This window comes from Gasterosteus aculeatus, chromosome 12, assembly GCF_964276395.1.
Source record: "Gasterosteus aculeatus chromosome 12, fGasAcu3.hap1.1, whole genome shotgun sequence".
Classification (NCBI taxonomy): domain Eukaryota; kingdom Metazoa; phylum Chordata; class Actinopteri; order Perciformes; family Gasterosteidae; genus Gasterosteus; species Gasterosteus aculeatus.
In genome coordinates, this window is record NC_135700.1 from 23,157,343 (window position 1) to 23,173,254 (window position 15,912).

General features: G+C 45.3%; 1 protein-coding gene across 1 annotated transcript; it reads right to left on the reverse strand.

The window, feature by feature from the left end:
• Positions 1–674: 674 nt before the first annotated feature.
• Positions 675–15,304, reverse strand: LOC120809891 (uncharacterized). The gene is made up of 13 exons (XM_040164062.2): positions 15,016–15,304; positions 14,183–14,385; positions 11,144–11,281; positions 9,897–10,014; positions 9,625–9,811; positions 9,165–9,306; positions 8,762–8,917; positions 8,414–8,469; positions 8,141–8,316; positions 5,697–6,097; positions 5,486–5,582; positions 3,015–3,246; positions 675–1,953 (listed from the first exon to the last, which is right to left on the reverse strand). The coding sequence occupies exons 1-13, from the start codon at positions 15,178–15,180 to the stop codon at positions 1,748–1,750; spliced, it is 2,277 nt and encodes a 758-aa protein (XP_040019996.2). The 5' UTR covers positions 15,181–15,304; the 3' UTR covers positions 675–1,747.
• Between the last annotated feature and the right edge of the window lie 608 nt (positions 15,305–15,912).

Consider the following 15,912-nt stretch of genomic DNA (forward strand, 5'->3'; position numbering starts at 1 on the left):
GAATTTAGATTCGAAGAACTATACTTGGAATGCTTGATGCATTCCAACAAATAAAAATGTAAATGTTGTACATGTCAGAATTGACGACTGAACATTACAATATTTACGGTAATTCACGCCCCAGTAAGACAAGCTGGCAAGTCTGAATGAATTAGCCCTTTTTATAATACAGGGGTGTCATACTCATTTTAGCTAGGAGTCCACATACTGTCCACTTTCATGTCATGCAGGGGTGGTTGGTGGCACGGGCGCGGATCATCGCGCAACCCCCCCGTCAAACGGTGCACAGGCTCGGACGGTCGCGATCAAATCATTGGCAATGGTCCGTTCAAGGGGGGGAGGGGGGGGGCATTTAACATTTAACATTTAGATTTAGATTTAACATTTAGATATATTTAGATATAACATTTACATTTATATTTAACATTTAGATATATCATTTAACATTTATCACATCTTTTGCAGTTTCATCAGCATACTACGCTTCTTATGGGAAACCTCATTATGGATATGATGATCTGAAGAAGGTTAAGAGAGAGATGGGAATGAGGAAAGGTTGGTCTTTGCTGGCCCAGTTAGGTGTTTTTATACATTTATTCCTTAACATACACCCATGTTGCTGGCATTAGCATGCTGGCATTATCCCTGAATAATTACATTGCACACACTCACAATAACACACAAAGAATTGTTTATTATTTAAGAAAGACATAGAATGGAAGGTTTATATAATGCATAAATCTATTCTATCCTGTATTGTATTTCCAAATTTGTCTGGTAAATATAATGAAAAATGATGCAAATGAGCTGTAAAAACGTTCTTTAAATTCTAGAAACCAAAAGTTATTCAGTGAATACTGAGCTGCGTGTGGGCGTGCGAATGGTTTCCTCGCCGTTATACAAGATAACTAATAACAATTGTTAGTGACAATTGTACTAACAATTGAATTGGCTCTAACCTGTTAAAACCTGGTCATTTTTTTTAAACATCTGCGCACTTTCTGTGCATTTTCTCACGTGGGAATGTTGACATCTGGTAATCATTTTTTGGGGGGAGTTTAGTTTAACTGGTAGCCCAGGTCCTGATGTTTAATAGGATATGCAACATAAAATGTAACTTTGTGATTTGTGACTTCATTGAGGCAGTTATCTGATAAGTATTCTCCCAGAGGGCGCTGGTGTTTAACAGGTTAAGGTTGGTTATTATGGTCTTCATTTTAGAGTTACACAGGAATCAAGGAAGAGGTAGGGCTACACTATCCAGATTAATTTCAGGGATATATCATTATGCACCGTAGTACAATCCACCACCAGGAATGCCCGTCATATAACTGTTTGAGTCTTTCAACCACAGTCAGGTGTTAATATGAACAATGAAACAGGTAATGTCTTCTGCAGTACCCCCTCCCGTTCATTCTGGCCATCTGATGGAAGAGATCTCAAGAAAAAACATTCCAACGTATATTGAAGTAGGGGTATGAAAATCAGGCCGATCCCTGCATGAACGCACATAGTTTCTGCCCTAAGTTCAAAGGCTGCTTCAAAAAAGGTCCACTATCCCACACATTGCAAAATATGTTGTAAGTAGTCGTTGACTGCAATAGAGATTTCTGGTGCGAGTTAGTCAAAGCATGGCAGGCTGACGGTGATGCAGATTTCCAGACCTGATCATGACTGAATCTACATACAGACAATATTATTTGGAGAAAGACAAAATAAAACAAATAGTAACTGACATTAGTTGGGTTTAGTTTTCCCACTGTGAAACTAAAAGAGATTTGCGATCTTCATCTCTTCTCTTTCTCATGAAGTAACCAATGAGCGTAGCCATCAACACCAGTGACACGCAGAAGGTGCTGGCAAAGACCGCAGTGCTGATGTTGTTGAGGGCCTTCTTGATTCCCCAAACTCCTTCGCTGGATTTAATGTCTGGATAAACTGGTGGAGGGTTCACTGAAATACAACAGTACGTGTGATTTTAACTTGAGTGGTAGGTCGGTAAGTTGAAAGGTAAGTAGCTCCGTAAGTAGGTTGGTTGGTCAGTGGGAACAGTGCCATGAAAAAGTAAGTAAGTAAGTAAGGCCCCTTTCTAGTTTCTTATGCTGTTTGCATATTCGTCACAATAAAATGTTTCAGATCATCCAACAAATGTTCTTCTGTTTGTTTTTTATGTCTTTTTTAATTCTGTGGACCAATGAAACCAATGTTTAACTTTTTGGAAGGGGTGTGTCCTGTCATATCAAGCAGCAGTCATAGAAGGGGGAGATGTTGTGATGGTCTGGGGCTGCCTAGCAGCTTCAGGACCTGTGTAAGTGTACCAAATACGTAAAAATAAATAAGAAACCAAGAAGGGGGCAAATACTTTTTCATGGCACTGTAGGTCTGTTGACAGGAAGATGGATAAGTTTGTTGGTACGGTGGGTAGGTAGGTAGTTAGGAAAGTCATTGGGAGGGTAGATAGAAAGACAGAAAGATAGGATAAGTGTTGGGTATGTAGGTAGATAGATAGATAATTAGGTAGAAAGGTATAATGATAGTAAGGCGGATAGCTATGTTGTTGGTACGGTAGATAGGTAGGAAGGTAAAATTGTTGAAAGGGTGTGTTAGATAGGTCAGTAGGAAGGAATGTAGGCAAGGCAAGGCAAGGCAATTTTATTTGTATAGCACTTTTCATACACAAGGCAGACTCAAAGTGCTTCACATTATAACATTTCATACAATAAAGTGAAATAAAATGCAGGAATTAGAAGACAATTAAAAACAGCAAATAAAATTATAAATTAAAATCTTATTTAAATTGTTTAATTAAAAGCAGAGGTTAAAAGTGCAATGTAGGTAAAATTTAGCAGAAGGCGAAGCTGAACATAAAAGTTTTCAGTCTTGTTTTAAACGTGGTCAGAGTTGGGGCAAGTCTTAACCGTAGGTGGGTAATTCGTTGGTAAGGTAAGTAGGAAGGGCTAGGTCGGTCGGTCGGTCGATAGATCAATAATTGGTTTGATAGATCACATATTCACCTGCAGCTGGAGGGTCACTCTTTTTCATCTCAGTGCCGTTATCATCCACAGCTATATTGGGAACAGCCTGTCCGACAAACCGCAAAGGACCCTGGGTAATGAAGTGTCCAACTGTCTCCCTGCTTGCCAATCGCTTGCGTCTGCGCCGGGACGGATCGTTTAGACAACCCTGGGCACATCTGGAAAAGGAACTCCCAGCCTCGCACAGGATGACAGAGCAGGTGATGTACACCTGAAGGATGGAAGTTAAGAGGTTTAGTGATCTTTTCAGAACAGGAAGGTGGGGCTCATGTTAGGTACGTTTGCGTTTCAACATGTTCTTTCACAAACATTGATTTGATTTGATTTGATTGATTGATTTGATTTTGTCTTTGACAATATTGTCATTTCTGATCAGCTGCCAAGTGTTGAATAAACAGGGAGTATAACTGGACACACAGATTTAGAGGTTATTGTATCATGTTGGTGGCCTATAAATATTATTTGGCGGCTGTACGTTGCTCCACCCTCTACTGTCACTTCTGGTTGCAGAAAAACACTTTGGTGACGGCCTAAAAAGCAGGGACACTTTTTCTCCGCCGCTCCCGTTGCCTAGCAACCGGATGCGCTGGACTAAGTTTAGTATATGGACTTAGTTTAGCTGCTGCAGAGACTCTCCTCTCAACTCTTTCCTCCTCTCTAGACTCTCTCTGCCCTCTTACGACACGACGGACAGGCAAATCCCCTCCGGCTCCGTGGCTGTCTCAACCGGTCCGTGCCATGAGAGCCACCATGCGAGCGTCGGCAAGGAGATGGCGTAAATATAAACAACCTGACGACCTGCTTAAATTTCAATCTCTCCTCTCCTCGTTTTCTGCTTCTATCTCTGCTGCCAAAAGCTCTTTCTACCCCATTCCATCACATCTTCTACAATCTATCGCACCTGACCTTCTTCCGTTCCTCACCTGTCTCATCAACAACGCTCTGTTATCTGGCTGTTTTCCCAATTCTCTGAAGGAGGCAAGAGTTAACCCTCTCCTGAAGAAACCTACCCTTAACCCTTCTGAAGAAAACAACTACAGACCGGTCTCTCTTCTTCCCTTTTTGTCCAAAACCCTTGAACGTGCCATCTTTAATCAACTCTCCTCTTATCTTCACTGTAACAACCTCCTTGACCCCCACCAGTCAGGTTTCAAGGCAGGCCACTCCACAGAGACTGCTCTCCTTGCTGTCTCAGAGCAACTCCACACTGCTAGAGCTGCCTCTCTCTCCTCTGTCCTCATCCTTCTGGACCTCTCTGCTGCATTTGACACGGTCAACCACCAGATCCTTATTTCCTCCCTTCAGGAACTTGGTCTCACAGGCTCTGCTCTCTCCCTTCTCTCGTCCTACCTCGACAACCGCACCTACCGGGTAACCTGGCGAGGATCTGTGTCGGAACCTTGTCCTCTTACTACTGGAGTTCCTCAGGGTTCCGTGATGGGTCCCCTCCTGTTTTCGCTTTACACCAACTCTCTTGGCGCTGTCATTCGCTCGCATGGCTTCTCTTACCACAGCTATGCCGATGACACCCAACTAATTCTCCTTCCCTCACTCGGATCTCTGCCTGTCTGACTGACATCTCTAAGTGGATGTCCGCCCACCATCTGAAAATCAACCCCGACAAGACTGAACTACTTCGCTTTCCCGGAAAAAGATTTGCTTACCCAGGACCTGACAGTCAACTTTGGAATCTCCGTACTAACGGCAACTTTGACCGCTAAGAACCTCAGCGTCACACTCGACAGCCAACTCTCCCTGACTCCCAACATCACCGCGACAACGCGATCCTGTAGATACACGCACTACAACATCAGGAGAATACGTCCCCTTCTCACTCAGAAGGCAGCACAGGTACTGATTCAGGCTCTTGTCATCTCCCGCCTGGACTACTGCAACTCCCTCCTGGCTGGTCTCCATGCCACCGCCATTCGACCTCTGCAGCTCATTCAGAATGCAGCACGTACCATGCTGTGAATGGATCGGGTCCAGCTTACATCCAGGACATGGTCAAACCCTACATCCCAACCCGCACTCTCCGCTCTGCATCTGCAAAACTACTCGTCCCTCCCTCACTGAGAGCAAAACACTCGACTAGATCTCGACTCTTCGCTGTCCTTGCGCCGAAATGGTGGAACGAGCTCTCTGAAGACACCAGGACCGCAGAGAGCCTTCACATCTTCCGCCGCAAACTAAAGACACACCTCTTCAGACTCTACCGACTAAAGACTAACAAATTGTAGCACTTAAATTGTACTTGTAACGTCACTCATCTATAGCAAATTGTAAATTGGCTTATTTGAGGAAATTGCACTTTCTTGTTTCTTGTTCTCCTGAGTTTGTACCCTATGGATGAATGCACTTACTGTACGTCGCTTTGGATAAAAGCGTCCGCTAAATGACATGTAATGTAATGTAGTATATAACGTTATATCAGTATTCATCATTATTACCTGGTCATAGTTTCCTGTAAATTTGAAGGCTTGAACCTCAAAGTTGAATGAAGTTTCATTCGATTTGTGGATGATAATTGTCTCGTCCACTTGGCACCTGTTAATAAATGATGTGTTACAAGTCACCCACACACATAATCAGGGAACCGTGTATGAAAGATGATTTTCAAATCTTTTCAAATCAGAAAGCAAAGCGAGCATCAGCACTCACCCGTTCTTGATGAGGTCGTAGGAGAGGGTGTTGCCCGGATTATCATCAGGAGTGGCTTTGCATGATTCGACAAACAAATTCACGTTTGGTAGATCTGATTCTGCCTGAATGCCCATGTAAATCATCTCCAGCAGCCTGACCTCCACCGGATAGGCGCTGGCGGCCACCTTGCTTGTAAAGTTGCTGTTGGTGAATATCTCAAAAGTGTAGCCGAAGCTGCCAAAGCTGGACTCGGTGAAGATATAGTCAGATTTCTGGAGGTTGAAGTAGCTGGAGATGCTGATTGTCTTCGGAAACTGGCAATTGATGTCAATCTTAACTTTCTTCCTTCGGATTATAACCTCGGTTGGCAGCACATAGGAGTTTATCTCATTATGGAAAATGAGAAAGTCGCCCTGATCCTGTATTACAAACCAAAAAATAATGGTATGAGAGGAAAATGAACAAGTTCAAGTTCTAAAAAACAAAAATATTTTCTGTTTTACAGCGTGCATCTCTACTACAAGGCCATCAGACATCCAGACGACCTGAAAAAGTATCTTTTCTTTAAATCAAGCTAGTCTGCTAAATTTGTTGTTGATTCTAGTGTTTTAAGTTAATTTGATTGCGGATTTGCTTTAGCTCTTGCTGTTTATCTGCCAGAGCCCATCGACTGACTGTGTACCTGTTTGCTGAAACATTCGCTCCCCCTCTCCCTCCTCCCTGGCCTCCTCTGTTCTATCAGCTTTCCCTTCTACTGACTCCTTCTCACTCTTGCATCCGAACGCTGCTGCAGAGACTCTCCTGACTTCACCTCTATCGCCATCACTTTCCTCTTTTACCCCCCTGTCTCTTAACCAAGTTCTTACCCTTGTAACCTCTGCATTTGACACAGTCAACCACGAGATCCTTATTTCCTCCCTTCAGGAACTTGGTGTCTCAGGCTCTGCTCTCTCCCTTCTCTCGTCCTACTTCGACGGCCGCACCTACCAGGTAACCTGGAGAGGATCTGTGTCGGAACCTTGTCCTCTTACTACTGGAGTTCCTCAGGCTTCCGTTGTGGGTCCCCTCCTCTTCTCGCTCTACACCAACTCTCTCTGCGCTGTCATTCGCTCGCACGGCTTATCCTACCACAGCTATGCCGATGACACCCAACTAATTCTCTCCTTCCCTCACTCGGATCTCTGCCTGTCTGACTGACATCTCTCAGTGGATCCGGTCACCATCTGAAAATCAACCCCGACAAGACTGAACTACTTCTCTTTCCGGGAAAGATTCTCCGACCCAGGACCTGACGGTCAACTTTGGCAACTCCGTGTTAACGCTCACTTTGACTGCAGGAACCTCGGCGTGACACTCGACAGCCAACTCTCCCTGACTCCCAACATCACTGCGACATCACGATCCTGTAGATACACGCTCTACAACATCAGGAGAATACGTCCCCTTCTCACTCAGAAGGCTGCCCAGGTACTGATTCGGGCTCTTGTCATCGCCCTCCTCGACTACTGTAACTCTCTCCTGCAGGTCATTCCACCTCTGCAGCTCATCCAGAATGCAGCAGCTCCACTGGTCTTTAACCTTCCTAAGTTCTCCCTCACTCCTCCACTCCTCCGCTTTCTTCACTGGTACCGGTGGCTCATCCAGTTCTAAACACTGGTGCTCACATACCATGCTGTGAATGGATGGGGTCCAGCTTACATCCAGGACCTGGTCCAACCCGACATCCCGACCCGCACTCTCCGCTCTGCATGTGATAAACTGCTTGTTCCTCCTCAATGAGAGCAAAACACTCGACTAGATCACCACTCTTTGCTGTCCTGCTCCTAAATGGTGGAAGGAGGTCTCTGAAGACATCAGGACCACAGAGAGCCTTCACATCTTCAGACTAAAGACACACCACTTCAGACTCTACCTCACTAACTGTAGCACTTAAACTGTACTTATAATGGTTCATATCTATAGCAAATTGTAAATTGGCTTATTTGAGGAAATTGCACTTTCGTGTTTCTTGTTCATCCGAGTTTGTTTCCCTATGATTGAATGCACTTGTAAGTCGCTTTGGATAAAAGTTTCAGCTAAATGACATGTGATGTAAGTAATATTCTGTCTTTATTGCAGTACTGCAGCAATGAGCGTCAATGTGTTTTTTAAATTGAGTTGGATGTCTGAATAAAGCAACGTCCTCAACACAAGCTGATGAGTTTTTGTTCCATGATGGTAAAATATGTCAGTAAATACCCAACTGGTAAATTTGGTAGTGGTTTGAAGGCGGTCGCTAATATGGGGCTAGTTGAGAACGCCATCACGCCTGGTTGTGTACAAAAAGCCAGTGGAAGATTCTCATTGTTTTTTATTGGCGATGCTAACCTCAAGAAATAAAGCACCCGTGCAGCTCTCTTTTGCAATTGTTCAAGTTAGAAAACCTGCTTATTTTGATGAAAAGTGTAAATGTTTTTGCACACCTCCAGTTTTGTGCCACAGGTGCTGAACGACATAACGCCCAAGATGTGAGTGGCGTTGGCGGTGAGCGAGCAGGACGTGTCCCTCAGCTTCAGGTAGTTCACGTCGATGCCGGGCATGGAGGCTTTCTCCAGAGCGACCATCATCTTGTTGGGCGAGCAGGTGACGCTGGCCTGGCCTGTAAATCAAGTAGACGTGGTGTCAGAGTGAAACTGATAATGAGCGTACCGATACCGATGTTTTGTTCAAACGGAGACAACCGATAGTCAACAAACCTTGAACGACAGCCGCTTGGGTCGCCATGATAACGACGCACCGCATCTCTGTTTGTCTGAATGCCAAAGCAGAGAAAATGTTTCAGAGCCAAAAAAGGGAAAAATATAACAATCGGTGATAGTGGTATTTACAATGAAGTTACTGAAGTTAACATCTTGTCATTTAGGTTTATGAGAGAATATTTAAAGCGAGTGTTGGGTACAGAAAACAGCAACACAAGATCTTTTATTCCTCGCCGGCCTTTCCCCCGATTTATTCAAAGAAACCAAAGATGTCCGCTTCGCCAACGAGAAACCAAGCAATGAAAAGGAAATACTTTGGCCATGAGTGGCTGTGGAGGAACTCACGTTTCATTCGTCTCTGCCGTGAAGCAGACTGGGACGGATCTGTACAGGTCGCTGAGCTCCGGAGTCCAGCTCAGAGTCACTTCAGCTTCTCCGTTCTGATCGTCTTTGAACACTTTGTTCATGTTCTGGGGGCCGCTGACCTGGAAGTCGTGGATGCTGCAGGAGAACAATGATCTGGTGAAATCTTCTTCTGGGCAACTATAAATGTGATGATCTTGCTTAAAGGTCCATATTAAAGGCCAAAGAACTAAAAAGACATAAAGTGAATAAACAAACACAAACATAACACAACTACCAAAGACCAAAACAACTACAAAGACACGATATGCAACTACAGAGAGACTCTAAATAACTACAAAGAGACACAAAACTGGATGAAAAAGAGTGCTAACTCTAAAAGTACCTGGTATGGTGAGCCTGTGCTCGGGCAGAAAGCTGGAACATCTGACCCACGGTGGCAAAGAGAACATCTCCATGAGAAGGAGTCCGGGACAAGAACACGGGGAGCCCGTGGCCGGCTTCACAGGAGGCGATGGGAGGAAGAACTGGAACCCAGAGACACTAGTTGTTACCCGGGCAGGAGGCACCTTTCAGACATTTACGACTAGCTTGCGGTAGTCAAATTACAGACATGTTGAAGACTCGGGTCAATGGGGTCTAATATGAACTCATAGATATTTACATGAAATTCATTACTGACATGTGAGGATTATTTATTGGGTCGTAAATTGTCTGAAACGCTATGTTTAAACATGCAAAGCCTCTTCAATAGCCACTAATTCTTTTTAACGTTTTTCTTGTAAGATTTGCGGCGACGTCGTTCCAATGTGACCAAAGCGTCCAGCGGAGCTGGTCCCACTCACTCTTGAGGGAGAACTGCAGCATGACTTTGCAGAGAGGCGGTGCGTTCATGTTGGAGGCTTCCCGCCACACCAACGCTCCGCCCGCGTACCTCAAAGTCAAGTTTTGGCGAGGAAAGTCCTCCAGAAACAGCTTGAACACGTGGTCGCCTACGGCAACGAGACCCGCAGCCCTCAGCTCACACCCGGTCTGGGAGGAGAGTTAAATAAAATAAATGTATATATATAATCAAGTCAACCCTGAACATGGAGGACGCGATGTGGCGCAGGGTCACCTCGTCCATGGTGAAGTTTGCCGGAGCGGAAGCGTTGGAGGCGAAGCGACATCTCACGTGATCTCCGTCCGGGTCGTGGGCCAGAAGTTGGATCCTTGAGAAGCAGTTCTGAGGCACCCTGCAAGAAAATCGAAATGACTCTAAACCAAAAGCATGTTGACATGTTGGATGTATTGTATTTACACGTGTAATACTCTACGATCGTTATGCCAATTCTATACTCATTCTGCAGAGAGGGTGATCTGCAATCTGCCGTCCCTGCAGGACTTGTTCGCTTCCAGGACCCTGAAGCAGCTAAAAAGATGGTAGCCGACCCCTGGCAGGAGGCTGAGGTCCATCAGGACTAACACCTCATCAACAGAGCCCGGTCCCTCACTGACTGACTCTGACATCCCACCGGTCACTTTCTGTTCGCTGGTGCACTTTAATTTGAATCTTTAATTTTTAAGTGTTTTTAACTTTCTAACGTTAACTTTTATTTCTTTAATTTCTTAACTAACCCATCGCCTTATACTAGTAACCAATACCCTTATTTTTTATTTTACTCCTCGTGCACTGTTGTCTTGTCTATTGTTGTACTGTCTGCCGTTGCGCACAAACCACCAAGTCATATTCCTTGTATGTCTGATATATTATGGCAATAAATGTTTCCTGATTCCTGTTTCTGTCTCCAAGATATTGTTAAACATATAGTGGTTGTGAATGTTTGTATTGTTATTTAAAAGAAATTGATATTATATGAGGGGCGGCACGGCGGCGTGGTGGTCAACGCCTCACAGCAAGAAGGTCCTGGTTCCACTCCGCCCAGTGGCCTTTCTGTGTGGAGTCTGCATGTTCTCCCTGTGTCTGTATGGGTTCCTCCCACAGTCCAAAGACATGCTCTGGGGATCATTGTTGGTTGGTGACACTAAATTGCCCGTAGGTGTGTGAATGTGAGTGTGAATGGTTGTTTGTCTCTGTGTAGCCCTGTGATTGGCTGGTACCCAGTCCAGGATGAACCCCGCCTATCACCTGAAGTAGGCTGGGACAGACTTAAGCCCCCCAAGACCCCGTGTGCAGGATGAGCGGTTTGACGATGGATGGATGTGATTATATGACGTATGATGTTGTTTTCAAAGCCCTTTGTTCATATTTCACACTTATACTGTTCGTATTCATTAAAGTGGTGGTCAAGCCTCTCGTGATGTTGCACGGTACATTTCCTGCACATCTGTGAGGCGTCCCGGTCCGGGGGGAGGCGCTCGTACCGGAGAGAGGACACCGTGGTGCTGACGGGACAGCCGTTGAGAGCCTGTGAGTCGGATCGGCTGCCCAGGTCCAACTCTGCGTGGGACGTCCAGTTCGTCTGCCCCTCCATGTTGGACGTCCAGCAGCAACCCGAGTCCCTGAGGAGGACGAGGAGGTTCAGTGACACACTCACATTACATCACATGTCATTTAGCTGACGCTTTATCCAAAGCGACTTACAATAAGTGCTTTCAACCATAAGGATACAAACTCAGAAGAACAAGAAACAAGAAAGTGTGATTTCCTCAAATAAGCCAATGTACAACTTGCTGTAGATAAGAACCATTATAAGTCCAATGTAAGTGCTACAGTTAGTTAGTGTGTTAGTGGAGGTAGAGTCTGAAGAGGTGTGTCTTTAGTCTGAAGATGTGAAGGCTCTCGGTGGTCCTGATGTCTTCAGAGACCTCCTTCCACCATTTAGGAGCAGGACAGCAAAGAGTGGAGATCTAGTGGAGTGTTTTGCTCTCAGTGAGGAGGAACAAGCAGTTTATCACATGCAGAGCGGAGAGTGCGGGTCGGGATGTCGGGTTGGACCAGGTCCTGGATGTAAGTTGGACCCCATCCATTCACAGCGTGGTATGTGAGCACCAGTGGTTAGAACTGGATGAGCCACCGGTACCAGTGAAGAGAGCGGAGGAGTGGAGGAGTGAGGGAGAACTAGGGAAAGTTAAAGACCAGTGGAGCTTCTGCATTCTGGATGAGCTGCAGAGGTGGAATGGTGGTAGCAGGAGACCTGCAGGAGGGAGTTGCAGTAGTCCAGGAGGGAGACGACAAGAGCCTGAATCAGTACCTGCGCTGCCTTCTGAGTGAGAAGAGGACGTGTTCTCCTGATGTTGTAGAGCGTGTATCTACAGGATCGCAATGCACCTTCATTACCTGCCTCATATTCCCTCAGGTCCTTTCCACAAGATTAAAGAGAAACAGAACATTCTCTAATTTGCTCCCTCTAACGTAGTATTTATTTATTTATTTTAGCTCCCATTCTTCATCTTTCTTAATCAAAAAAGATCTTTGACATTGAAGATATTTGTGACTTATCGTGATTTTTAATCACGATAACATCTTGTATCATCCCATTTGTGTTCACGGGAAACAACATCTCTCGATAGCGCACCTTAGCAACGGATCATCGGATCTTTAACTTGTAGAACAAAGGGGAGAAAAGGCAGAAGTGACAGAGCTAAAACGTTTTGAGGAAGTCATCACGTCCTCCTAAAGGTTTTACCACATTCATTCACCTGATTCATGTTCATATCTACAGCTGGGCTGTATTTCACTTTTCACACTTATCCTGAACTCTGTGTTTCATTTTCTTTCAAAATGTTTATGTTAAGCCCCAAAACACGAAATCAAATCTATAGGAAAAGACGTGTTTTGATTCAGAAGTCAAACAAGTTGATTTTTGTTTTATTTTAGAAAGATGTTGAGAAGAGAGGTTTCATCATTATGTGTCCAACTCAAGGCCGAATGCGGCCCGCCGGATAACTTTGCTATTGTGAGAATTACAGAAAGACATGAATTGTACTTCTATAAAAGTAGCTGCTATTCCTAAGAAGTCCACTGGGGGGCGCCCTCTGTGAGTGAGCGCAGGAGGACCAGGTCGGCCTGCTCCTGGTTCTAAAGGTCTCGCGTGTGATTCACCTCCAGAACAACAGGCGGAGTAACGTGTTTTGTTGAAGTCACGTCTTTGTATGTGGAAGTCGCTGGTTGCTTTATTTATTTATCATAGACTTTATTGCCGCGTGCATCCACACTGCTGCTTTTCATCAAGGACACATCTGTCCCGTATTTTCCTCCACGACTTTGTTCCCCTCGTTGGTGGAGATCTCCCTCCATGAGGGTTGTTAGATCCCCATGACTTGGATTGGAAAGTTGAGTGAAAAGTAGCTCAAGAGACGAAAGCGCGTGTCCCCGCGTGTCCCCGCGTGTCCCCCATCGGCAGCGCGTGTCCCCGCGTGTCCCCCATCGGCAGCGCGTGTCCCCGCGTGTCCCCCATCGGCGGCGCGTGTCCCCGCGTGTCCCCCATCGGCGGCTGGTCGTGTCTCTTTCGCTTTTATCGATTTATTTTGTTTTGACTGCTGATTCGCTTTCACACACTATAATCTATGTTGAGTTATTTCACTTAATTGTTGGGTTTGTATTTATTTAAGGATTTATGAACTTAATTGTATCTTTCTATCTTTGTGTATGTATGGAAGATGTGTTTGTTTACACGCCTGTAATTGTCGTTGTTTTTGTTGACGTAATCTCCTGGAAACAGAAAAATAACATATTGAGAACAAGAAGAAGGAGGAGCCAAAGGAGAAGAAGGAGGAGGAGAAGGAGAAGAAAGAGAGGAAGGAGAGGAAGGAGGTGAAGGAGGAGAAGGATGAGAAGAAAGAGAGGAAAGAGAAGAAGGAGGTGAAGGAGGAGGAGAAGAAGGAGGAGGAGAAAGAGAAGAAGGAGGTGAAGGAGGAAGAGACGAAAGAGAAGAGGGAGGTGGAGGAGGTGAAGGAGGAGAATGATGAGAAGAAAGAGAGGAAAGAGAAGAAGAAAGAGAGGAAAGAGAAGAAGGAGAAGGAGGAGAAGGAGAAGAAAGAGAAGAAGGAGGTGAAGGAGGAAGAGACGAAAGAGGAGGAGGAGGCGAAGGAGAAGAAGGAAGAGAAGGAGAAGAAAGAGAAGAAGGAGGTGGAGGAGAAGGAGGAAGAGTAGAAGGAGGTGAAGGAGGAAGAAAGAGAAGAAGGAGAAGAAAGAGGTGAAGGAGGAAGAGAAGAAGGAGGTGAAGGAGGAAGAAAGAGAAGAAGGAGGTGGAGGAGAAGGAGGAAGAGAAGAACGAGAAGAACGGGAAGAAAGAGACAAAGGAGGTGAAGGAGGAGGAGGAGAAGGAGAAGAAGGAGGAGAAGGAAGAAGGAGGAGGAGGAGAAGGAGAAGAAGGAGGAGAAGGAAGAAGGAGGTGAAGGAGGAAGAGAAGAAAGAGAGGAAAAAGAGGAGAGGGAGGAGGAGACGAAAGCGATGGTCACCTCAGGGAGAAGGAGGTGCGGTTGGTGGAGACGGTGGCCGTCGTGCGTCTCTCGGACTGACACCAGCCCCCCCGTCCGGTGGCGTCCCGGTCCGTCTGCTGCACGGCCGACTGGTTGGAGCGCGTGCACAGCCCGTTGTCACACGCGTGTGACGACTGAGCGTCACACGCGCTCCTCCCGTTCTGCCTGCGATGGAAGGTCACCTTCAAGGTGTGCGTGTGGGAGGGAGGGGAGGAGGGGGGGGGGGGGACACAAATAGTTTGAGCCTCACGGATTCATTTGTGTCACGTGAGAAGATGGAAACAGCTGTTCTAGCACAGTGGTGCCTAACAATGGGTTCGCGGACCATAAAAAAGAATAAATAAACTTTATTTTTTGTCTTTTGACTTGTTTTCTGAAAAATGTTTTAAATTGACCAGATTCTCTCCTAATAACGTCCCTCTTGACAACAATTATTAAGCATTGGAAAATAAGTTTGACCGTGGCGGCTGGTGGATTTTTTTTTGGTAGGGCCAAAACACGCATAATTACTTTACAGTTAAATATTTAACATTTATTCCAACAGCTTAACACACACATACACAAATATTGACTATTTGTAAAATGTAGTTTTAATATAATAACTTTTTTTTTTGCCCGCATTGCCCAAATGCACCAGCCGCCACTTACCGAATTAGTAACATCTCTTATGTCAAAAGGCTTTTCTTAATTTAAGCGCATTTCCAATGTGTCTAATCCTTTAGGTGAGTGTATATGTGGTATTTGCTCTATCGTCCATCGTACAGTAGAAGCCATTTGTAATAAAACATGCTGAGTATTTAAAGAAGACGCACCTGGTACGTGTTGTCCCCCCGGCTCTGGAGGGGCATGAAGCTCACGCTGTCCCCGTAGAAGCTCTGCGTGGACGCGGAGGAAGAGGAGGAGGAGGAGGAAGAGGCGATGAGTGCGAGCAGCAGCAGCAGCAGCAGCCGCGTCGGCGTGTTGGCGGAGGCCTCCATCGAGTCCCGCGCAGAGTGACCCGCCGAGGAGCGCTGCCCGTCGGATGCAGAGCGCGGGGCGCGGCCCCGTCCCGGGCGGACCGGGCGGACCGGATTCCTTGGGTTGCTGTGAAGGGCGCGGGGAGGTTCGGTGTGGGAGGAGCCTTGTGTTGTTGTTGTTGTTGTTGTTGTTGTTGTTGTTGTTTGCCGTTAAATCATTATTCACTGCGGGGCGCCGACTAAGTGGACAATAATCAACAGAAAAGCAGGTTCTTCTGCATGTGGGTCAATGAATCTTTTTAGCTTTTAATCCAGTCGTGTTGCTTCTTTATCGTCTCGTTGTCTTCTGCACATTCGTGAACCAACTCACCGTTTACGAAACAACCAGTACGCTGGTACTTTTAAAGTAAAATGTCCTGAAAATATTAAAACAATAAATAAATAAACGAAACAGTTTTTTTTTTAAATAAACAATGTTTAATAAATACCATTTTATATTTTGTAATAGAGGATCCGGTTCAAGTGGAGACTTTCTACCATTTTGCGTGACGTTTAATTAATAAAAACGGAAAATACTCTATAAACGTACTTTAGTTAAGTTTTAGTTTAGTTCTTAACTGAATTGACTTTATTCCACCAGGGGCCTGAACACTCAGAATCAGTAACATATTTCTATCAAAACGTCTTTTCCTTCAATTTTACTTTTTATTTCATATGAATGCAGGTTTGTTTTTTATTATTCCTGTTTCAACC